Source organism: Notechis scutatus, chromosome 15, assembly GCF_049901735.1.
Source record: "Notechis scutatus isolate UNSWTSFEM ecotype Mainland chromosome 15, rNotScu1.2, whole genome shotgun sequence".
Taxonomy (NCBI): Eukaryota; Metazoa; Chordata; class Lepidosauria; order Squamata; family Elapidae; genus Notechis; species Notechis scutatus.
The window spans coordinates 10,706,990-10,730,576 of NC_142023.1; the positions used below are offsets into that span (position 1 = coordinate 10,706,990).

The following is a 23,587-nucleotide window of genomic DNA, read 5'->3' on the forward strand; positions in this document are numbered from 1 at the left end:
ACCAGAAAATCCAGTTGCCTCTTGAAAAAAGCGCCTTTGGGACAACCATGATGGCGAATCACCATAGATATTGAACACTGGAAGTTTTTAAGAAGAGATTGGACAGCAATTTGTCCTGGATGATATATGTTCTCCTGCTTGTGCAGGGGGTTGGACTAGAAGACCTCCAGGGTCCCTTCCAACTCTGTTGTTCTGTTCTGTTCCCTGTTTCCTCTCAAAATCCCCCAATAGACAGGCATGATTTTCCAACACTACCCAAGCACTTATGCAGCCTGGTGCCCTCTAGCTTTTCTGACACCCAACGTTTCCAGCGAACAGCTGTGTTTTAAAAGAACCAGGCCAAGCAAAACTCTTCTCCAGCAGGCCTCAGCCCTGTGAATTGCAAAGCTCTCGTCCATCTCCTCTTCCTTCCCTTCCCTTTCCAATTAGAAGAACTGGTTTTCCTCAGCCTTGATTCCAGACAGCCAATTAAATCGGCTGTTATTCCCCCTTACTTAATAATGGCTTCCACGGTGAAGTAATTTTAGACTTTGGACTGAAGGTTTGGCGGAAGTTCCCCTGGCGAGACAGCGAGAGGCCTATTCGCTCACATGCGTGTGTGCCGTCTCCAGCTGCAAATGGACAACAACACTTTCCCCGTATTCCGGGATGGATGCTGGGAGGCGGGGAGGGGGAGAAGAATGGAGAAAAGGGCCTGGAGTCAGAGCTTCACAAACTGCGGGAGCATCTTCTTGGCTCCTGGAGAGACTGGCGTGTCTTCAAAACATTCACCCCCTTTGGCCTAGAAGAGCCATGGGGGGGGGGGAAGTCTGGGGGAGGCAAAAAAAGGGACGCCACCTGCCATCCTCCCCAGGCCTTCTGAGCCGGCTGCAAAATACTCATTTCCCAACTCCTCCTTCCCTTCCAAGAACTTTCAAAAGACGGTGGGAGGAGGTGCCAATGGCAAACCAGGGGGCTTAAGGGCAGCCTCTGCTGTCTCTCTTGGTGGGGATTTTCACCCCTTCCTTGGCTGCCGGAGCTATTTATTTCCCCCCCTCACTGCAACCAAACACAGCCTGTTTGGCTGAATTTCATCCTTGTTTTCAGTGTTTTCGCTACTGGCGACCACCGATGGATTCCAGGAAAATGAGTCAGAGTTTGTAGTGCATCACATTTTCAGTCTTGCAACGGCTGTATCCCGTCCTTTTTAAGTATACATCGAGTTGTACACCCTGGTTGTAATCAGTATTCTCTTAGTCATGCATTTATAGTCTCTTAACTGCATATTGTTGTACTTCATAGTTATAACCTTTATTTTCATACTTATACCATAACATTCTATATATTTATCTCACTCCTTTTCGGGTGTGACTCCAACCGAAGGGATCCCAAAAAATTTTTGCCTCTCCTTTTTAAGCATTAGCCTGCTCCGATCTGTTGGCCCAGCAGGTAGGAATTCAACCGATCAAGCTTCACTCCGGGCTAGGAAAAGGTATAAAATGTGCCATTTCTTGCCCTGATTAAGTCCCTTGAGTAGCCCACTGCTTTTTCCGTGTGTTGTCTTGAGCGCGGCTGGGGATGATGGATCCCCCTCGCTCCGATCCACCTGGAAATCTCCACTTGGGGGCGATGGCCACGTTGGTTCGCCTTTCCAAGTTGAGCAAGCCTCAGTCTTACACCTACTGGTATAAACCTCCATTCCTCCCCTCGAAACCGGGAGCTTCAACCCCCTTCTCAATCCGACAACGGGGATGATGGGAACTGGAATCCGAAGCGTCAGGTTGGGAGAGGCTGATCCAAGCGCGCACCTCCAGCCTAGCCAAGCGCAGGACAGCTGGTTCCGCGCCCCCAGAAGCGGTTGGGGCTGGAGGGGGATTAAAGGGGCGGGGACAGGGGTGGCCCTTGGAAGGGGGCGGTGCCCTCGATGCCCCGCCCCGAGGCCGCAGGTAGAGCGAAGGAAGCGAAGCTGCGGATTCCGCAATCCAGGTCGGGCAGGAGCGAGAGAGAGCGGCGCGTAAAAACGCAGCCGCAGGAAAAGCCAAGACGCAACGGACCCCGGAGCAACCCGGCTAAGGCAGGCCCTTCTCTCTCTGCCCCCCTCCCACTTCCCCTCTCGGCCCGGCCATGGGGAAGGTCCAGCTCTTCGAGATCCGCTTGAGCGACAGCCGGGTGGTCTACAGCCCCGGCGAGCCGCTGGTGGGAAGCGTCACCGTTCGCTTAGCCGGAGCTCTCCAATATCGCGGTAAGCCTGGATGGAGGAAGGCGGGGACCTGGCTCTCGTTGCACCTGGCCGAGGGGGCGTTCAGGGGGTTCGGCTCCTGATGGAGACCGGGGGGTTCCTTCCTCTTCTCCTCCCCCGGCCAAGGGTTGAGATGTTGCAGCTTCGGATTGGGACCCCAAGGAAGGCAGGGGAGCGCCTCGATCTCTTCCTACCGAGGGGGGTGGGTGTCATCTTCCCCCATTTGGGGTTCAACCCACTGGGGAGGTGATGGATGGGCGCCCCGAGACCTGGCTTCTTCTGGAACCCTGGAGCGGAGCTTCTTCTGGAACCCTGGAGGAGAAGGCCTTCCGTCTGCTAAAGCAGAAACTTCGAACCTGTTTCCTGTCTAAAGCAAGCCAGGAGAAGCTCCTGCCAAAAGGAAAAACCTCATTTTAGCTAAAAGGTGTGTGTGTGTGTGTTTCTCCCAGGAAATCAAGGCATAGGGAGGGTTCTTGGCTGGGGGGGGGCAACCCTGTAACGCAGGGGACCCACCGTGGCCGAGGGGGTCAGACTGGAGCCTTTGATAGGAGTCTGTGAACCGCAGTTGCTTCCTTTGGTTGGATTGAAGCTCGGTTGCCCTCCCAAGGGACAGCTGCGGGTGGGTGGGTTATGGCAGTGAGTGGCTCCCCCCCACAACCTGTTGAGCACGGGGGGGGGGACACCGGATTCCGTGGAGAGAGTTTTTTTCAGTGGCCCAGAGGGGGGCGTGGTCTCATGGGCTGCCTGCACCCCACCGATAGGGCTTTGCTGGGTTGTGTGGTCGGGATCTCTGGTTTCCAGGACTGCCGTAAAGAGATAAGCCCTGGTCAAGCTACAGAGACACAGAGAGAGAGAGTCCTCGGCTTACAACCCCAAATGTCTCCTGCTAAGCGAAAAAGGGGGTTCACTGAGTTGTGCCTCATTGATGCCCACCTGTCCCACCCCCTCCCCCGTTGTTAAGTGAATCACTGCACTCCGAGAAGTAAATTTTGGCTTCCCCAGAGCTTGTCCAAAGGTTCCCAAAGGGGATCGTGTGACCCCGGGATGCTGCGACCGTCATAAATGTGAGCCAGTTGTCCAAGCACCTGAATGTTGGTCCTCTGATCGTGGGGAGGCTGCAATGGTCGTCCGTGTGAGAAACGGTTGTCAGCCCCTTTTTTTCAGCGTCGTAACGTGGAACGAACTGTTGTAAGTCGAGAACTGTCTGTGCATTACTAGCCCACCAATTTCTGGAAGAGCCAAGGGCCGGGATGGCGAACCTGTGGCACGCAGAACCCTCTCTCTGAGCAGGCGCATCATCGCCAGCTGCTCTTCGGTTTCCGGCGCTGAGACACGCATGACACACGGGTGCGCTCTGGTTTGGCCACTATTTACTGAAAAGGTTCGCCCTCCCTGGTCTAGGGCGAGAGACTGTTGGATGAGAAGAGAACGTCTTCCCATGAGGCAGTTGGGATGGAAGCCCCAGACTTTCCTTGTCCTGTCTGGTCTTTTTTTTCACAGGCAAGGGTGGGGGGGCTTGAATAGAAGGAGGACTGGGAAGAGAACTGGTTGACTCAACTGTTGTTAGAACACTTGGAACCCCTGCAAAAACTCACACAAACTGTCTCTTTTGGAGGAAAGAGGAGCTGGGACAGGCCGTTCCCTGTTCCTGCAGGTTCCCCACCAAGGAAGGGAGTTTGTGTTTGGGGTGAGTGGGATGGTTTTCTCGGCCCGTGTGAGGCATCGGGACCCGTGGATTGCCGGTTGTGGAGTCCCGATGAGCTCTTACGGTTTGCTGTGTCTTCTCAGGGTGGTGTGGAGTCAGCCACGAAGGAGAGAGCACAGTTTCTTCTCTCTGACGCTTTCGAAGTTCTCCGCTGGGCCCTTCAGTCCTGGAGATCAGATCTACGGATCCCCTTGAGCGAAGGGCACCCGGAGTGTGTTGGAAGACAAGGGCTCTCCGAACGGAGTGCCATTTTCCAACAAGGGAGAATGTTTGTAGCTCAGGGTTGACCTGAGGGGTCCTTGGTGCTCTCTGAGCTTGGTTGGTTCCTTGCCGACGTTTCCTTGCCCAACTAAGTAGCGTCATCGGTGCTAGGAGTTCAGAGGGCGCCAGGGACCCTTCACAAGTGCATTGGACACAACGTCCTGGCTGACCTGGCATCTGCTTGGCAGATTCTTTTCCTGGGCACCACTGAACACAAAGGGGCGTTTTGGAAAGAATGGGTGTGTGAACTGGCCAAGTCGACACTACTTCAAGGCCTCTGCCAAGAATTCTTCAGACGCCTTTGAATAAGAAGCAATTGGCAGCCAGTTAGCTGGTGCCGGATCTTTTTTTCCCTTTCTCCTCGCCATGAATCTGATTTTGATCTCTGCCCTCTCAGCTTCATTCACCCTAATGTTTCTGGAGTGAGAATTTGCATGGCAGGTAGAATATTTGGATGAACTTGGAAAGCTGGTTTAGGCCTTACCTGGATTTGGATGAGACACTAGAAGATCCTGGAGCTGCAACCTAGACAGAGAACTGTAAACAAAAGAGACAATGGCAACTATTTCTGGAAAAAAAAAACTCGCCAAGAAAACTTCAGGGCTTGGACCAAGCCTTCTCCAAAAACTGGACACAAATGAATCCTTTGAAAAGGTTTCTTCAAAGGACCATGAAACCTGATACGGAAAAAAAACACCTGGTAAGATATTAGCTGGTTTCTAATGAGTCAGGCCTCTCTTGCTGTCTGTCTCTGTCCAAGAATTGGCTCGTGACCGAGGTGTTCTTCCAATCATGATTGGCCTTCAAGGCATCTGGCCGAGCAAAGCTTCCATCGGCATTTTCACCCCCTTCTTACTCACCTGTTTGGGAGTGTTGTTGTTTTTTTGCTAGTGGAAGAGATGCCAAATGGGTGATAGCTATCAAAGGACTTGAGGGTGACAGGATAGCAGCCTCCCAATATCTCAGGGGCTGCCCCCAAGAAGGGAAGGGGGTCACGCTGTTTTCCAAAGCCCCTGAAGGCAGGACAAGAAACAAGGGATGGAAACTCATCAAGGAGAGAAGCAACCTGGAGCTAAGGAGAAACTTCCTGATATTGAGAATAATGAACCAGTGGAACCCCTTGCCTCCAGAAGTTGTGAATGCTCCAACACTGGGAGTTTCTAAGAAGAGATTGGGCAGCCATCGGTCTGCAATGGGACAGGCCAGGCTTCCTGCCAAGGCCTCCGAGGTCCCTTCCCACTCGGTTCTTTCGTTAGGCACCTTCAGCTCAAACAGAAGGTCTTTTCAAACTGACAGCAAATTCTCTGCTCTAGAAGGAAAAAGTGTGCCAGCCTGTGCATTTTGACGACGCAGTTAGGATGGATTTGACGGACCATCTTGCGGTGGTTTGCATTCTGACATGGCCTGATAAAAACCTGGCATACTGTAGAAAACACAAATATCGGCCTGATTTATTCCTGGCTGTTTAGATGATTCAAACGTCAAAATTTCTTAGTGATCTTTTATTTCTACCACGTTCTCTGCTGGTTTGCTGTTTCGGGGTGACTTTTTAATTGTTGTTCGTTTTGTTTTGCTGCGAGTCGCTGGTCGAACTTTCTTTCCAGAACAGAATTTAGCAAACGGGGTTTTGGGAAAAGGATGAATTCAGCCATTTCAGACCTCGGTGCCCATACAGGGGGTTCGGCGACTTATGACTAACATTGGGAGAAGAATTTACGTTGCTCGTCAAGGCGTTAAGTGAGTCTCATCCAATTTTTGCCCCCATTGCTATAGCTGTTAAGCCCCAGTTGTTAAGTGAATCTTTTGTTCATTAAACAAATCTGATGTTCCCCATTGACTTCGCTTGTTGGGAGCCGGCTGGGAAGATCCCAAATGGCCATCACAGAACCCCGAGAGGCTGCCACCATGGTAAACACGGGTAGTCCTCGACTTTACAGCGGCTCAGTTAGTGATGGTTCGAAGGAAAAAGTGACTTATGACCATTTTTTCACTCTTACGAATGTTGAAGCATCCCTACGGTCATGTGACCATGATCAATTCTCCATCTCCCTCCATTACGGTACAGCGCCTAAGCAGGGGTTGGACTAGAAGACCTTCAGGGTCCCTGTTATTCTACAACAAGAAGTACAGGTACGGTCCTTGACTTATAACCACAATTAAAGACCCAACTTTTCTGTGGTTTAAGCATTTGTTCAGTGAGTTCCGCCCCATTTTACGACTTTTTCTCGCCACGGTTGTTAAGTAAATCACGGCAGCCGTTCTGTTAGTGACGAGGTTAAGCCCCGCAGAGCCAGCCTTTTCCGTGCTGCTTCATCAATTCCTCGGCCACCGGAAGGCGGGCAAAGTGCGGCCCATGGATCCCACGTGCGCCCCCTTTTTCGGTGCAGAGCAGGAAATTTCTTGAAAAGCATTCAGAGAAGAAAAGCAAGAACCCCCCACCTCCCCACCCCAGGAAGCAGCAGCCGTGAATAATTCCCCCCACACACACACACCTCCACTTGCATGCTCTCCCGCTCCCTCCCCAAACACCACCAAAGGCTAAAAGCACACCCACCCTGGCAAACCTCCAAGAAGCCACAGAAACCGGCCACACCTCGGCCGAGTGTGCAACTAGATATGTTTTTTCTTTTTCGTTTTTTTGCAAAAGGGTGGATCTGATTCCCGAAGCGGTTCTGAGAAGCTTGTGAAGCTGGCTTTCTGCCCAGGTTTGGGCTTAATGCTGTGTTTTTGTTTTGTTTGCGGGGGGGGTGCACACTGCTCTGTCCTGTTTTATTGTGTTTGTTTTTAAATCTTGTTTTGTCTACCTTTTTAACTCTTCCAAGCGCGTATGAGGCGCAGCATGCTGCCCAGAATCCATTGGAGTGGGCGGCCACGCCACACTGAATGAAAAAAAAAAGTTATTATTGGGGTTGCAAGGATGGCAATTAGCCCGAACAGGCCCTGGGCCTCCTTCCTGCCTCCCCCTCCTTCCAACCTGACTTACTAGACGGGGGAGGTTAGCACCCTTGAATGGCTGCCTGCTCGTCTTTCGCTCATAACGCGAGCTCGTTTGCCCTGATTAAAATGCAAACTTGGTTTTCGAGGGCTGTGCACCCAGGCTATTAATACGATGCTTTGTTATTTGGGTTTGAAAAAGATGCCTGAGCTTCTGGGAACAGAAGCTGCCTCTCTCTCTCTCTCTCTCTTTCTTTCTTTTTCTCTCCCTCCCTCCCTCTCTCTTTCTTTCTCTCCCTCTGTTTCTCTCCCTCTCTCTCTTTCACTCTCTCCCTCTCTCTCCCCCGTCTTTCCCTCTCTCTTTCTCTCCCTCTCTCCCTCTCCCTCACTTCTCAGTCATCCAGGTCATGGTTGTCCCAAAGGTGCTTTTTGAAAAAGGCAACTGGATGTTGTTTTTTCTTGAAGAGGTTTCACTTCTCACCTAAGAAGCTTCCTCAGTTCTGTCTGGAGACTGAGTCAGAACTGAAGAAGCTTCTTGGATGAGAAGGGAAATGTCTTCAAGGAAAAATAAAGTCCAGCTGCCTTTTCAAAAAGCTCCTTTGGGACAGTCTTCATCTGGAATGGGCTAACTCGCTGCAGGACAATTCAACCCATCAATGTAATTATTTAAAATACTTTAAAAATTCATTTAATAGTTGTCATTCACATTTCATTCTGTCTCTCTTTTTGCCTCCTTTCTTTGATGGTTCTATTCCTCAATTTCTTCCATATTAGGGCAACTCTTGTCCCGTGGCAAGTTGGCCGTGGCAAGTTGTGGTTCTAACTCGAGGAGTCCCCGTGCTGTGTTTCTTCAACCCCTTGTGTTACATTCTGCTTCCTCGCCCTCTGAAATGCTCACACCACCCAATGCGCAGGGCGTCCCGCCTAAGGAGGGTTCGATTGTCATGCTGTCGAAATGGGCTTTGCTCGTGGAGCGTGGCATGAACTTCCTTGATTGGGGCTGATTCAGTAAACCCTGGTTAGCTCCAGCGGGCTGCAATGGGCAAACCGCATTGTGTTAGGCTCATCTTGAATCCCCAGAACTAGATTTATTTCATTTATTTTTGCTGACAGAACCGTCTGTGATTTGATGGCCATGGGAATTGAAATACAATTCCTCTTAGTTGCTGCCTCGACGGATCGTAGAAGCATAAATCTCAGGCTCCAACCTTCGATGCGAGAAAAGGTTTAAAAATGAGGTTTCAGGATATAATTTACTCTGCTCTTTGCTTAAAAAGCAGCTTCTCTGGCATCAGCAGTGCCATTCTCCGTCATCATTGTAGATTGCAGTGGTAAGGCCACACCTGGAATCCTGCATCCGGTTTTGGTCACCTCTCAATAAAAAAGACGTTGAGACTCTAGAAAGAGTGCAGAGAAGAGCAACAAAGATGATTTGGGACTGGAGGATAAAACATATAAATAATGATTGCTGGAATTGGGTATGTCTAGTTTAATGATAAGAAGGACTAGAGGTGACACGATAGCAGTCTTCCAGGGGCTGCCCCAAAGAAGAGGGAGTCAAGCTATTCTCCAAAGCACCAAGAAGGCAGGACAAGAAGCAACGGGTGGAAACTGGTCAAGGGGAGAAGCAACCCAGAACTAAGGAGACGTTCCCTGACTCTGAGAATAATTAATCAGTGGAACCACTTCCCTCCAGAGGTTGTGCCTGCTCCAACATTGGATGTTTTAAAGAAGATTTTGGATAATCATTTGTCTGAAATGGTGTAGGGTTTCCTGCCTAAGCAGGGGGTTGGTCTAGAAGACCTCCAAGGTCCCTTCCAACTCTTCTATTCTCTTCTATTCGAGTCTATAAAGCTGAAAACCAGAAGGAGGAAATAGAATGAAACTGGATTGCAACAGAAAGAACAGAGAAAGAGAAAGCAGGCGGCCAAACTGCAGTCAGTAAAACTCGGGAGATCCACAAGGAACATTACATTTTTTTTTTAAAAATGGCTGAGGAGCTTCCCATAGGATGATGGGGTTGTAGCTCAGGTGTGTAGCCCATGGCCATCTTTTTCCCTCCAAGGAGCAGACCCTAATTTAGCCCTTGAATGATGTGCTGAGATAGATATTCCAGAAGAGACTGGCTGGAGCCTGGACGAAGACTTAAATCTGATTTAATTTCCTTTCTATTGCAAGGCCATTAAAAACTAAGTAGAAGAAATCACAGTTCCGCTCATGCATTAAATGTGGATGTTCCCCTTCGATCAGAGGAAAGATGGACAATTTTAAGATCCCCCAATCTTTCGTCCAGGGGCACACTCCGTATGTGGCTTGATTTTGGCTATCGCAGAGTAGAGGGTTCCCCCCGTTAACTGGTTTTTAAAAAAAATTGGAGAAGCAGCCTGTAAGGGAAGTGTTAGCAGTTTCTTAATTTCCTGCCTAGTCAAAAGGACAGGAAACGAGAAGAGTTTGGCCTAATGATTAAGGCACCAGGCTAGAAAGCAAGAATCTGTGAGTTCTAGTCCTGCCATAGCCATGAAAGCCGGCAGGGTGATTTGGGGCCAATCCTTCCCTTTCGGCTCAACCCACCTCACAAGGTGGTGGTTGTGGAGAAAATTGGAGGAAAGTATGTTGGATATGTTCACCACCTTCAGTTATTTATAAAAATAATAAAGGTGGAATACAAACACATATTTGAAAAAAATAAAACTGAAAAAGCCTAAAACATAAGCAGAGGATTCTGCTCCTGGGAGGAGACAGTGCCGTCTTAAACCAGAAATCTGGGTTTAGAATGACGAGCCATTGAGGAATCCTGGCTTAAGTGACGTGCAATTTGCTCTGTATCTGACGCCTTATAACCAAAGTAACAAAATAACAGAGCTGGAAGGGACCTTGGAGGTCTTCTAGTCCAACCCCCTGCTTAGGAAGGAAACCCTACACCACTTCAGACAAAGGGTTGTCCAAGCTCTTCCTTAAAACTTCCAGGGTTGGAGCATTTACAACTTCTGGAGTCAAGTGGTTCCCCTGGTTAAATGTTCTGACTGTCAGGTTGCTCCTCTCCTTGATGGGTTTCCAGTGAGGTGCCTCTTGTCCTGCCCTCGGGGGGCTTTGGGGAATGGGGTCTGTGGAGATTCTCAGCCATCCAGGTCCTGGTTATCCCCAAGGGGCCTTTTTTCAAGAGGCCACTGGACTCTGGTTTTTCTTTGAAGACATTTCGCTTCTCATCCAAGAAGCTTCTCCAGCTCTTCTTTTCTCTTCTCTCTTCTGAAGAAGATGAGAAGTGAAACATCTTCAAAGAAAGTCCAGTTGACTCTTTCAAAAAAAAAAAGGGGCACCTTTGAGACTTTGGAGAATAGCTGGACTCCCTCTTGCTCCGCCACTCCATGTTTTGGGCTTCTGCGTGGCCTGGAGATCAGGATGGAATCTCTTGGGTTTGTTTCTTCGGCGGATTAATGAGTCGGCCCCAACCATTCATCCTTCCTCTTTCTGACCCAGCCATCAAAGTGAGCTGCGTGGGCTCCTGTGGCGTCTCCAACAAGATAAACGACACTGCGTGGACCGTGGAAGAGCAGTATTTCAACACGACGCTGTCCCTGGCCGATAAAGGTGAGAAAGAAGCAACTCTTCGGGAGAGGAAGCTAAAGAAGAAATACGGGCTAGGTGGCTGGCTTGTTTTTCAGGCTCTGCTTGAACCAGAAGTTGCTTAACTTCTCAATTTTCTTCCTTTGGTTGGCCTGGCTGGCAGAAAGAGAATTATTGGATGGAGAGCTGAGAGTTTTGAGGTGATGGGGCCAAATCACCAGGAGATGGTGAGTTCTAGTGCTGGTTTAGGCATGAAAGCTGGCTAATCACCAGGAAACTGTGAGTTCTAGTTCCAGTTTAGGCATGAGTGGGTAACCTTGGGCTAATCATGAAAAGACAGTGAGTTCTAGTTCCATCTTAGATATGAAAGTCAGCTGGGTGACTTTGAGCCAATCACCAGGCGACGGTGAGTTCTAGTCCTGCCTTAGCTACAATAGCCAGCTGGATGACTTTGGGCCAGTCGCTCTCTCTCAGGCCAGCCCTCCCGACAGGATTGTTGTTTCATTGACAGGGTTGCACAATTTGTCGACTCAGCCGCCCTTGGGCTCCCCCAACCCTTGTAAGCCCTTGACAATGATAGAGTTTTATACCCTCTACCATTAATCAAAGAAGGCAGGTTAAGATTTAGCAGGAGCTGTGGGGGAGAGAAGAGGAGGAGGAGGAGGTAGAGAAAGGAGGCTGTCCTTCAGGAAGATTATCTGAAAGAACCAGCACAAAATAATGAGGGGAGGGAAACTTTCCAATCCTCTACCCAGCCAAGCCTCCAGCTGCAACTTCCTCACTGGAAGAAAAGCAGCCAAATTCTCTGCATAAAGTTCAAGGTGCCGAGAAACAAACTGGCTATTGTGGAATTCTGAGCAGGAGGCTGGGAGGGAAATCCCACCCTGGACACAGTGACCTCGGCTTCGGGATTTGCCACTCCTCTGCCTCCTAATCTCCGGAGCCCGTTTCTGCCTCCCTGCCCCCCCCAGAACAAAGCAGGGCGCATCAGGGGCTAGTTTGCAAAATTTAGCTTACAGAAAAGGGAGAGGAATTTTAAGATTGCTTGGGAGGGGGAGGAAAAACAGGAAGGAGAGGATGAGGAGAAAGGAGAAGGAAGAGAAAGAAGGAGAGGAAAGAGAAGAGGAGAAAGGAGAAGGAAGAGAAAGAAGGAGAGGAAAGAGAAGAGAAAGGAGAAGGAAGAGAAAAAAGGAAGGAGAGCAGAAGGAAGGAGAGGGGCAGGCTGCACTATACATTTTGTAAGGGTAATAAATGAAGACCACCTTCCCGCAGTCTAAGGAATTTGTAACACTGTCCTCATGAAGCACGTGGCGGGAGGAGGTGGCTCAACCAACCAACCAACCAACCAACCAAGAGAGCCAACTGGTTGAGGTATGAATGATTTCAGACTACAAAGACCAGCTTGAAGAAGAGGTGTCTATAAGGTTACATCCTCCTCCCCCCCCCCCATTCCCTTCCCTAAACTACAAACATTCTCCTTTATTGGAAAGACCAACCAAAAAGCCTGTGGATCAAAAAAAAAAAAAAAAAAGAGCCCGCCCCAAGAATTCAGGGCCTTGACCTGGAGGCTGGAAGACCCCCCCCAGGATTTCAACTCTGGCCGATCCCCTGCATGCAGAGCGGGTTCCACCTAACTAAGGCATCCACGGCACTTGAGGTGTTTGAAGTTCCTGCCAGGGTCTTCTGCTGAGCCGCCAGGGACCAGCGAGGCCAACGTCCTCCATTTTGCAACCCAGGCCTCCGGCAGAGAGCAAAGACGGTCACTCCCCCCTCCCCCCATCTAAGCAGGAAACGTAAAAGCCTGAGCGCCCTTCGGCCCACACCTGTCGCCTCCTGGCTCCTGTTTGTTGCACTTGACGTCACCTTCCTCCCCATTTGCGGTGAGGTGAAATGAATCATCCACCTGGCAACCAGGACTTCTTGGCCGTAACAGGAGGAGACGGGATTCGGGTCAGCACTTCAGCCACCCTCAGTTAGGTCACATGCAGCTTTAAATGCTCCGAAAGTGGGGGCAAGTTCAGAGAGGGGTCCCTGTCCTTCTGGAGGACACCAAGCATATATATATATAGTCCCGCAACATGTGTCTCTGCAAGAGGCTGGCCTTCTCTTAGCTCCACGTTTGGAAGCAAAGCAAAGTTAGAGCTTGTGGATCTGTGGAGATAAAGAAGGAATTTCAGAGACCAAACACTACTCCTCACTACCACTGATGAGGTTACCTAGTTTGGTAATGAAATGTCTGCAAGAAAACATCCATGTTCACATAGTGCCAAGGACTCCCCCAATCATCATCATCTCCTCCTCCTCTCCTCCTCCTCCTCCTCCTCCTCCTCCTCCTCCTCCTCCTCCTCCTCCTCCCTAGTTTGTAATGAAATGTCTGCAAGAAAACAACCATGTTCACAGAGCACCAAGAACCCCACCATCCTCCTGGACAACTAACCTGGAACTAAGGAGACATTTTCTGACAGTGAGAACAAGCAACCAACGGAAGAGAAGTTGTGGGAGCTTCATCCCTGGAAGCTTCCAAGAAGAGACTGACAGAAATGGTGTAGGATCTCCTGCTTGGGCAGAGGGGGAGTAGCTAGACTAGATGACCTATAAGGTCCCCTCCAACTCTGTTAATCTGCAAAGGCTAGAAAAAGGGATTTTATTTTATTTTATTTTACAAAGGAGAGTTTGATTGCTGCACCCAAATGCCTTCTAGGGGCGGGTGAGGAATGAGATCCGACTCATTTTGCCGGCTGGTGGGTCCCACATACTCCTACTACCCCCCAGGGCTTTTTAGAAAGACAAGGGGCCCAATGGACTCAGGACAAACAGGCAGGTTTTCAGCGAGGAAACCAGCCGCAAAAGGGAAAAACGGGTGGAAAGAAAGCTGGAGCGTGTAAGAAACGCGCACCCTGCCCCCCCCCCAGGTTACAAAGTCTGGGGCAAAAAGCAGCTCGACCGGTTTCTTCCTCCATTCCGTCCAATTCTCTCTCTCTCTTGCTTGCTTTTCTTTCTCCTCTGATGACTCAACCCCAAATTCCTCTGCTGTACACACCCCACTCCCCTGGTTGCTGAATGACGGTTGCAAATCAAGGACTATTTGTCTGGGTCTGTCTATACCTATCATCTATAATCTATCTATCTATCTATCTATCTATCTATCTATCTATCTATCTATCTATCTATCTATCTATCTATCTATCTATCTATCATCTATCCTTTCTATATCTGTCTATATCATCTATCATCCGTCCATCCATCCATCTATCCATCTATCTATCTATTTTTTGCAACCTTCTGACAATCAAAGTCAATGGGGAAGCCTGATTCACTTAACAACCGTGTTGCTGACTTAATCAACTGCAGTGATCCACTTAACAGCAGCAAGTAATGTCATAAAGTGTGGCAAAATTCACTTAACAACAGGAATTTGGGCCTCCATTGGGATCATAAGTCAAGGACTACCTACCCCAGCTATTTCTATGACCACAAACCCACCTTAATCAGCCAACCCCAAATCAAAGTGTCGGTCTTTCCAGCCAAGGGGCAAAATGCAAAATGGGAAGAAAATGAGATACGTCCTTTTCTTTGAATTCTTTTCCATCCATTGAGCCACCAGCTTTTTGTTCGCTTTTTGCTGCGAGAAATCATATATATATTTCTGCTTACACCTATGAATGACTTCCTGCTCTTTTCCATGGACTTTTACTTCAATTGTGAGAGGCAAATCTGCAAGTCATGCTGGGCCGAGCCAGAAACTTAGGCATTGTTTCTTGCTAACGGGAGAGGAAGAGAATGTATTGGAAAAAGGAGCAAAAATGTGTGTGTGTGTGTGTTGTGTATTTTTCCCCCCTGCAAAGTTTTGCAGCTTGATTTTCTTCTCTTTTGTGTGCTTGGCCCCACTTTGCAAGAAGCTGGCAGGGTGAAATGTGTTTTCCAGCCATTTGGGGAAGGAAGGCAGCGGCTTTTCGACATAATACCTGATATTTTTTTTCTTTCTTTCCCAGAGGTATTTTTAGCTGGGGGGAAAAAACTTTTGTGAAATACTTCTGTGCAGGAAGACACTGGGCTCTTTGTCCCAGGGAGAAAAACGGATCACGTTTTTCCCAGTGCCGTCGCGACTTCAGACGGGCACTAAACGAATATTAAGTCGAAGGCTACTTGTTGGTGGGTCCAGAAGACATCAGGAATTGAGCAGGACTCTCGGAGTCAAAACTGGAAAGAGAGGCAGCCTCTTTAAAAGAGATGGAGGGTCAGAAAAAGAGGAAGTGCAACGTTGATTGCCAGGAGCCTCTTTCAATTCCTGTGGTGACAAATGGCCGAACTTTTTTCTCCTCCTTTTCTCATGGAGGGGAAGAAGCAACAGCGGCACAGGCCAAGATAAACCCCACGTGTCCTTAGTTGCTCCAGAAAAGACCCCCCCAAAATTCTTTATTTGGCAAACAAGCCCCCACATTTAGCCACTCTTGGATGGGCTTCAACGTTTCTCATCTTCTTCCCACATTGATTCAAGAAGCAGCTGCGAGGCATCAACGTAGGGTTGGAAACAAAACCAGATGGAAAATGACCAAGTCCTTTTTGGTGTTTGTTTTTTTTTGCAAGCCTGGACCTTGGATTGCAGCCCATGGCTAATTGATCTCCCCCTGCAAAAGATGACCGTATTTCTGAACGATAGACGGTCTTCCCGGATCCTGTAATATTCTTTGGGTCTTTGGTAGGAAGTTGCCCCTGAGTTTTTGGGTACCGGCTGTCTGTGCATCCTGTGCAATTCTCCCCTGAATCTTAAAAGGCTTTTCGGATCGATGGTTTTATTAGCGAGGCTGATGGAGCTCTTCTCTACTGTCTTTGAGTCCCTGAGATCTGGATTCATCACACCTGAACTATTGGGGTGGAGGAGAAGAAATCGCAGTTTTTTGGACTGGTTCTCGCATTCTCCATCATCCAGCAAGCTTTAAATATGGATAAAGGAGAATATTTGTAGCTCCGGGTTGAAATGAGGGCTCCTTGGTGCTCTCTGACCTTTCTTGGTTTTCTTGAAGACGTTTCATGACCGAACTAGGTAGCATCGTCAGTGCTAGAAGGGAGTGAGGAGGTGGAGGAGGAGGACTAGGACTGTGGGGTCTGAGCTTGATGGTTTTCTTGAAGATGTTTCATGACCCAACGAGGTAGCAATGTCAGTGCTAGTGGGTAGAATGCTAATAAGCAACAAATCCCACACTCGCTATCATTGAAGGTATTATCTAGTTGGGTCATGAAACGTCTGCAAGAAAACAACCAAGCTCAGAGATCATCAAGGACCCCAGAGTCCTAGTCCTCCTCCTCTTCCTCCCTTCTAGCACTGATGATGTTACCTAGTTTGGGTCACGAAACGTCTGCGAGGAAACCACCCAGCTCCCAGAGCACCAAGCACCCAGCTCCATAACCGTTTCCAAGCAGAATGAATCTTCCTCCATCATTTCTTGATCTAAAACACCCCCAACAAGATGGATGGTTTGCTCATCGGATGGCCGGCCAAATATCTGACTTTTTCCTCTCTTTTTTTGCTCTTCTGTTTTTCAGGGATGTTGACCACTGGCGAGCACACCTTTCCATTCCGTTTTTTGCTGCCAGGTACTTGGGATTTTTCTTCCTGTTCTCTGGTACAGGTTTGTGATTATCCTGCAACTCCACACTTCTCCCTTTAACTCTCCGCATGCGGCCTAGAGGTGGAGCTCTCGCCTTACAATCAGGAGGCTGTGAGTTCGATCCTGGATCTCTCTGGGCACAATGAGAATATATCTGCAGAACAAAACTCTGCATTGGTGACAGGCAGGCCATCCAGCCAGGAAACCCTCTGCTAGCTCCATTCAGTTGCCCAGGCTCTGCCTCACCAGGGATGATGGGGTCATTAAACGATGATGATATGTGCTTTCATCTCTGATCGATTGGGGTGGTAAACATTGAAATGCCAGCTGCGGTTCAGAGGTTTGGATGAAGTGAGTGGCAATGGGCGGATTACAATATTAGGCATGGTAGACACATCTGGAGTGGTTTTCCTCCAAGCTCTATTTATTTTATTTTTCTTATTTCCTTGGTGGAAACCTGCCTGGATCTTTTAAGATACAAGAGCGTTAGAAATAAACAAGTTAGTTTTAAACTGATTGGCCAGGCTTTGTAATTGTTCAACTTTTGATCAGTTTAACTTTGGGCCAAAATGAAATAATTGCTCTAAACCCCAGTCTGAAGTTGGATCATTGCTTGGTCTTGTTATTCCCTTTCTTTCTTTCTTTCTTTCTTTCTTTCTTCTTCTTTCTTTCTTTCTTTCTTTCTTTCTTTCTTTCTTTCTTTCTTTCTTTCTTTCTTTCTTTCTTTCTTTCTTTCTTTCTTTCTTCTTTCTTTCTTTCTTTCCCCTTTCCTTTCTCCCTCTCTCCCTTTCTCTTCCCATCTCCTTCCTTCCTTCCTTCCTTCCTTCCTTCCTTCCTTCCTTCCTTCCTTCCTTCCTTCCTTCCTTCCTTCCTTCCTTCCTTCCTTCCTTCCTTCCTTCCTTCCTTCCTCTCTTCCTCTCCTGAATGATAAGCAACAGCAGGATAAATAGCTCCTTCTAAACCAGCAAGTTTGGGAACCACAAAGATTTGCAAGAAAAAAGTTGATAGGTAAATTTTTCTTTTAGTAGTATAGTGTACACTTGTCCAGAGCTCTGTGCCCTCCTCCATGCAACTTGCAGAAAAGGCAAAGAGGTTGGGCATTTTATCTTCCTAAGAATATTTGACTTCATTTAAAAAAAAACCAAAGCAAAATTCTTGGCCTTTAAACCACAGCATGCCCTTCGTAACTTCTTGTTATGCCTCACAAGCCGGTGGAATTAGAATTAGTTACTTGTACATTGCACACTGACTTTTAATTTTTGCAAGATCGATGTCCCTCTGATTTTTGGTGGGGAGCATGGCTGGGTTTGGCTGCACACACTTTCATTCCTCATTTTGTTCAGGCTAGGAGAAAATTGTATATTGTTATTTTGTTTAGAATGTATACACCTTCCTCACCTTTTTTCCTGAATATTTATTCTTTTTTCTCACCTTTCTCGGAAACCAGCCTCGGCCCCCACCTCTTTTGAAGGTCCATTTGGCAAAGTGATACATCAGGTGAAAGCTGTCATCGAGACGCCACGGTTTTCCAAGGATCATAAGTGTCACAAGGTCTTCTACGTTCTGTGTCCGCTGAATCTGAACGATATCCCAGATATTGAGGCAAGTTGGGGATGGAGGTTGCTGACCCCAAACTTTGGTTCTTTCTCTCCTCCCCACCAAAAACATTCTTTTTTTATTGATAAAAATAAAAGACTCAATAACTATATGAGTGCAATTAGTTTTGGAAAAACCACTCACGCATCATCTCGAAATCTCCAGAACTGTACAGCCTACAAACGTGAAATTTGGCACGTAGGTTCCTCTTGGCTTCTAGGTGCTTGCTAAGAAAGGATTATTTTTCGAAATGCCCATCAGAGTATTTAGAGTATATTATTATTATTATGTATTATTATGTATTATTATTATTATTATATTATTATTATTATTATTATTATTATTATTATTATTAACCTGCTCTGATGCTAAGGAGTTCCACTCCCCCTCCCCACCTGAAAAGAAATCTCTTCCAAGTGCAAAACATAATTGTTTCCTTGGACACCCAAGGAAATTGTCTTTGGTGCATAAGCTCTCAGTGTACATAAAGAAAAAATAAAATAGATTTGTCAAGAATCCTAAGATACAACACTTAGTGATAGTCATAGGATATTAATACGCAAACACAACATACTAGGAAAACAAATAAAACAATATAAGTTGCAAAGATACAAGCAACACGGTTATAGTCATAAGTGGGAAGAGATAGGGAATAGGAAGGATGAGAAGAAGAGTAAGGCAGTGTTGCTCAATAGTTGGACAGTTGGTTGTTTAGCAGAAGGATGGCATTTGGGAACAAAACTGTCCTTGTGTCTAGTTGTTCTGTGTGTCACCACGCCAGGAGGCGGTGCTGGGTTTCTTCAGCTGATGTCCACTCAGCTGACCCAGCCGTCCTCTTTCTGTTTCACCCCCTGCAGCAATGCAACACCAACTCCATCACCAAGAAGTTCAGCTACAAGCTTGTCAAAACAGGAAACGTGGTTTTGACGGCCACCACCGATCTCAAGGGTTACACCGTCGGGCAGGTCATCCAGTTGCGAACAGACATTGAGAACAAATCTGGCCGGGACACCAGCACCATTGTGGCAAGCCTCATCCAGGTAACCGCATCTCTTGAAGACGGCATTGTGGTGCCAAGTTGGGTTGGTCTTGAGGTATTTGGCCCTGTGCTCACCCTCTCAGCTGCCTCCTTGATTCATGCATTAGACGAACATTGACAGGGATGGAGGGATGGATGGAGGAGTGAATGGATGGAAGGAAGGAAGGAGGGAGGGAAGATGGAAGGGAGGGAGGTAAGGATGAAATAAAGGTTGGAAGGAGGGATAGATGGAAGGACCGGTGGATGGAAGAAAGGTTGGAAAGGAAGGAAGGAAGGAAGGAAGGAAAGAAAAAAGGAAAGGAAAGGAAAGGAAAGGAAAGGCAGGCAGGCAGGCAGGCAGGCAGGCAGGCAGGAAGGAAGGAAGGAAAGGAAAGGAAGGAAGGAAGGAAGGATAGCTTCATGGATGGATGGGTGGATGGCATGAGATTTTATCCTAAAACTGCAAAGGCTGAGGGACGATGCCTAGTCCCCCAATATCTCCTGCGCTTCCTGGAACTAAACCAGCTCTCCCTCCAATCCTTAAATAAGCCACTACACCAAACTACCCTGGGTTGATTCTTCATGGCAACTTTCTTTGGCCTGTCTGGAACCTCCCTTGGGTTCAGCTTCACTGAAGTTGCCCCTTGTGAGAGGGAACACAATTTCTCCCATGGCCCTTTCGGCTGCTTCTTTAGGGTTGGCGTTTGGAGAAACTTATCCATTACTAAACTATTTTCTTCTCCCCTTGACCTCTCTTGTCTCCCTCCTCCCCGTCTGCCAGAAAGTGGCCTATAAATCCAGGCGGTGGATTTATGACTTGAGGAGCATAGCAGAAGTAGAAGGTTCGGTGGTGAAAGCGTGGAAGCACGCAGAGTGGAAAGAGCAGATTCTTGTCCCTGCGTTGCCACAGTCCATCCTGCAAGGCTGCAGTCTCATCCACATCGATTACTACATCCAGGTGAGATCAGGGACTTTCAGCTGGGCCCCCCTGGTGGATCAGAGGATAAATGGAAAGGGGCTCCTAGGTGCTCTCTGTGCTTGGTTTTCTTGTAGATGTTCAATAGCCATAGCCCTTGGACTTATATACCGCTTCCTGGTGCTTTACAGCCCCTCTAAGCGGTTCACGGGGTCAGCCTCTTGCCCCCAACAATCTGGGTCCTCATTTGACACCCCCCCCAAGGATGGAAGGCTGAGTCGACCTTGAGCCGGTCAGGATTGAACTGCTGGCAGTCGGCCGAGTCAGCCTGCAATCCTGCATTCTAACCACTGTGCCAGCATGGCTCTTGATGAAGTGCTTTAAGTGGATGACTCCCTGTATTAATGAGAATGCCCCCACCCTTATTTTTTGATCTTTCTCAGGTCTCCCTCAAGTCCCCCGACGTCTCCGTCGCCTTACCCATTTACATCGGCAACATTCCTGTGAACCGGATCCCCTTAAGCCCCGCCCACTTGGCCCCCAACATTCCCTCCCCGGTGGTTCCGAGCGCACCCCCCGAAGAAGAGGAAGCAGCCGGGGGTTACTCCCACCCCATGGACAATATTTCAATCCCGACCAAGAGCCATTCTCAGCAGCAGCCCTTCAGCTATGCCCCGGGATTGAGCTTCCCGGAAGCCAGAGTGAATCCGGAACAGGTCACCTCCCCCAACCGGCCCACGCTCTGCTTGTCCACGGGGTCAACGGTTCCGTATTATGCCGAGGGGGCTGTCGTTCCGGTGGCCACGGCCAGTTCTTTGATCCTACCGCCCGAGTATAGCACCTGGGGTTATCCATACGGTAAGCCACTGCTGGGGTTGGAAAGAAATTATCCACGGGTGGGTAGAGAGCTCTGTCGGGCCCCAGAATGTAAGAAAGACAGGTTGAGGGTCTTTGAAGGCAGGGGTGACCTCGATGTCATTGAGGGCCGCATCAGGGCTGTGTTTGACCTTGGGGGGGGGGGTGTTTGGCCAGGGTGGGCGTGCCTATCACTCATGTCAGGGGCAAGCGCTAAGGCAGGACTCCCCTCAGACCAGAGGTGGGATTCAGCCGGTTCTGACCAGTTCTAGAGAACTGGTAGCGGAAACTTTGAGTTTGGGAGAACCGGCCGATCCCACCTCTGACTGGCCCCGCCAACTCCATCCCTTCCCTGCTCCCATCGAGTCCCAGTTGATTGGCTGGGTCTCCTTTGGTTGCCCTGCCCAGGAGAACGGAGTTGGAAAGCAGGTTGGTGGGGAAGGGAGGGAAGGGGGATTTTGCAGCATCCTCCCCCTGCCCCACCCACCAAGCCACGCCCACAGAACCTGTAGTAAAAATGTTTGAATCCTGAGAGAGCAATCAGCCAGTGGAACAACTTGCCTCCAGAAGTTGTGAATGCTCCAACACTGGAAATGTTTAAGAAGAGATTGGATAACTATTTGTCTGAAGTAGTATAGGGGGTATCCTGCCTAAGCAGGGGGTTGGACTAGAAGATCTTCAAGGTCCCTTCCAACTCTGTTATGCCATTCGATAGGTCGTCCCTCTCTCCTTTGAGACAGACCCTCCATTATTGGCAGACTGCTATCATGTCACCCTTAGTCCTTCTCTTCTTTAGACTAGACGTACCCAATTCACCTCCAAACGATTCCTCAAATGAGGGATTACAATGTCTCTTCTGCTTCCTTTCTCACCAGAGGCCCCTCCTTCGTACGAACAGAGTTGTAGCAGTGCGGCCTCCAGCTTGAGCAACGACCACTAGGCAACGACAACGATCTAAAGACGACCAGAGTGAATTGGGAGGAAGGAACGGTACGCAGCGTTGCTCGGAAGAGGGAGCATCCCCTGGCCGCGGGCCTGCTGGCTGCCACTCACTCACGCTAGGGATGCCTTTTTACATCCCACCTGGGAACTGTGCCGTCCTCCATTTGCTGCTGCTTTTTACTCTCCAAAACACCTGTGATGCCTTATCGGGAATGCAACCAGAATCCAAGAAGGTGGGGTGGACCACGCAAGCACCTCTGTTTTTGGAGTGCTGCTCTTGAATTCCCACCCTGGGATTGACTGTCTGGACAGTCCCATGTTGTCCTCCTCCTTTCTCCTCTGACGTCCTAGAGGTGTTTCTAGAGAGCAGGGCAAACATTCCCATGATCCACGGACATCCTTTTTGCAACGACATAACGGTGTCAACAGGTTATCGGCAGGAGTTCTTGCAGCCTTTCGAACTCAGTGCCTGTCTATTGGAGCTTTTCCAAGGTTGGAGGTCTGTTGCCACAGGAGAAAGATGGAAGATGGACTTTTTTTGTAGTGCCGAGCCAGCCTTGGGTAGAAGAAAGATCTTCCTTGATGATAGCGTGGTCCCTGAGACCAATGAGGTCCTCATGTGTTCAAGCCACTCTGCTTGGCCAGGATTCATTCCAGATAACGTCTTCGGGAACTGTGTCTCTTGAGCACGAGTAGATCCTTAATTTCTCCTCCTGAATCCTCCAACGTTGGCTTTCCATCTGGTTGGTAGCATCTGACAATCATGGCTTGTGTCCAACTTCTACCTCGGCCTTCCTGTTTCCCATGAAACAAGATGGAACCGCAAGAAGGGGTAGAGAGAGAGAGAGAGAGAGAGAGACACGCGGCTAGAATTTAAAGTATCTATCTAATTTTGAAAAAACAAAACAAAGACCTTATATCTCAAGGACCTTTTGACTACACAGGACTTGGTCCTGATTGTCCCCCTTGCCTTCACCCTCAGTTTGTCTGGCTGGTGAACCCTACCCAATCGTGGCTGGTTAGTTATTTTTAATCATTGTCATTATTTTTTTTAAAATTTTCTTCTTCCAATGGAAGCTTCCCAAGAGCTGCTTCCCTGACCTCACTGCCTCAATCACCTGTCTTCTCCCAAACCATCAAGGTAGCTTCAGGGGATTTGTTTGAGGAGCAGTGAGCAGGTTCCCTATAGATGCATTTCCTGGGACCTAAAACCTACCCCCCCAACAGTCTGATTTTCTTTTCCTTTCCTGTTGACTGTGAATTACCCCAGGGCTAAAACCTCCCCACCTTTTCACAGAGCCTCAGTTGCATGGACGCAGCCCACCTGGATGCCTAAAATCAACTCTTTTTTACTTCTAAGGTGATTGAAACCTCTCTCTCCCTCTGTCTGTCTCTCTCGGTTTTTGATTGACCTGTTTTTATTGTGACATTTTTTTAAAAAAGCAATTTTAATGTATTTAATAAATTATTCTGAGAAAAGCTGTCAAAGGGTTTGTTTCGGTGCTCCTTCTCTTCCTCTTTTCATTCACCTTGTGGTTTGGCAGGTCGTGATGTTCTTCCCCTTAAGTCAGTTGCATCTTGAGAATCTAAAACCTTGGCCAGGTTTCACTTAAAGGCACAGCTTCCTTTCTCCAGCAACCCCCACCAGCTCTGGAGAGTTCGTGGGAAGAAGAGAAAAATATTAATTTCCTTCCACCTGTCGGAAACGGCAGAATCTTGGTAATATTGATATAATCCCTGACTTACAACCAACTTCATTTAGGGACCATTCAAAGATACAAAGGGGTTGAAAAAAAATGACTCGTGGCCATTATTCACACTTAACGACCATTCCAGAAAGATCTGCAAAATCGGACAGTTATGGATATTCCTTTCTGGCGGCTTAAACTCACAAATTTCAAAGGATTCCAGATTCCTGACACAGGTCCAGATAACGTTCACCGAGATGGAGAGGGATGGAATTTGGCTG

At 48.4% G+C, this 23,587-nt stretch overlaps 1 protein-coding gene across 1 annotated transcript; it reads left to right on the forward strand.

Moving 5' to 3' along the window:
* The first annotated feature begins 1,648 nt into the window (after positions 1-1,648).
* Positions 1,649-23,104, forward strand: ARRDC1 (arrestin domain containing 1). The gene is made up of 8 exons (XM_026686659.2): positions 1,649-2,221; positions 10,596-10,706; positions 16,227-16,277; positions 17,739-17,893; positions 18,745-18,927; positions 19,687-19,863; positions 20,265-20,679; positions 21,552-23,104. The coding sequence occupies exons 1-8, from the start codon at positions 2,104-2,106 to the stop codon at positions 21,614-21,616; spliced, it is 1,275 nt and encodes a 424-aa protein (XP_026542444.2). The 5' UTR covers positions 1,649-2,103; the 3' UTR covers positions 21,617-23,104.
* Positions 23,105-23,587: the final 483 nt, after the last annotated feature.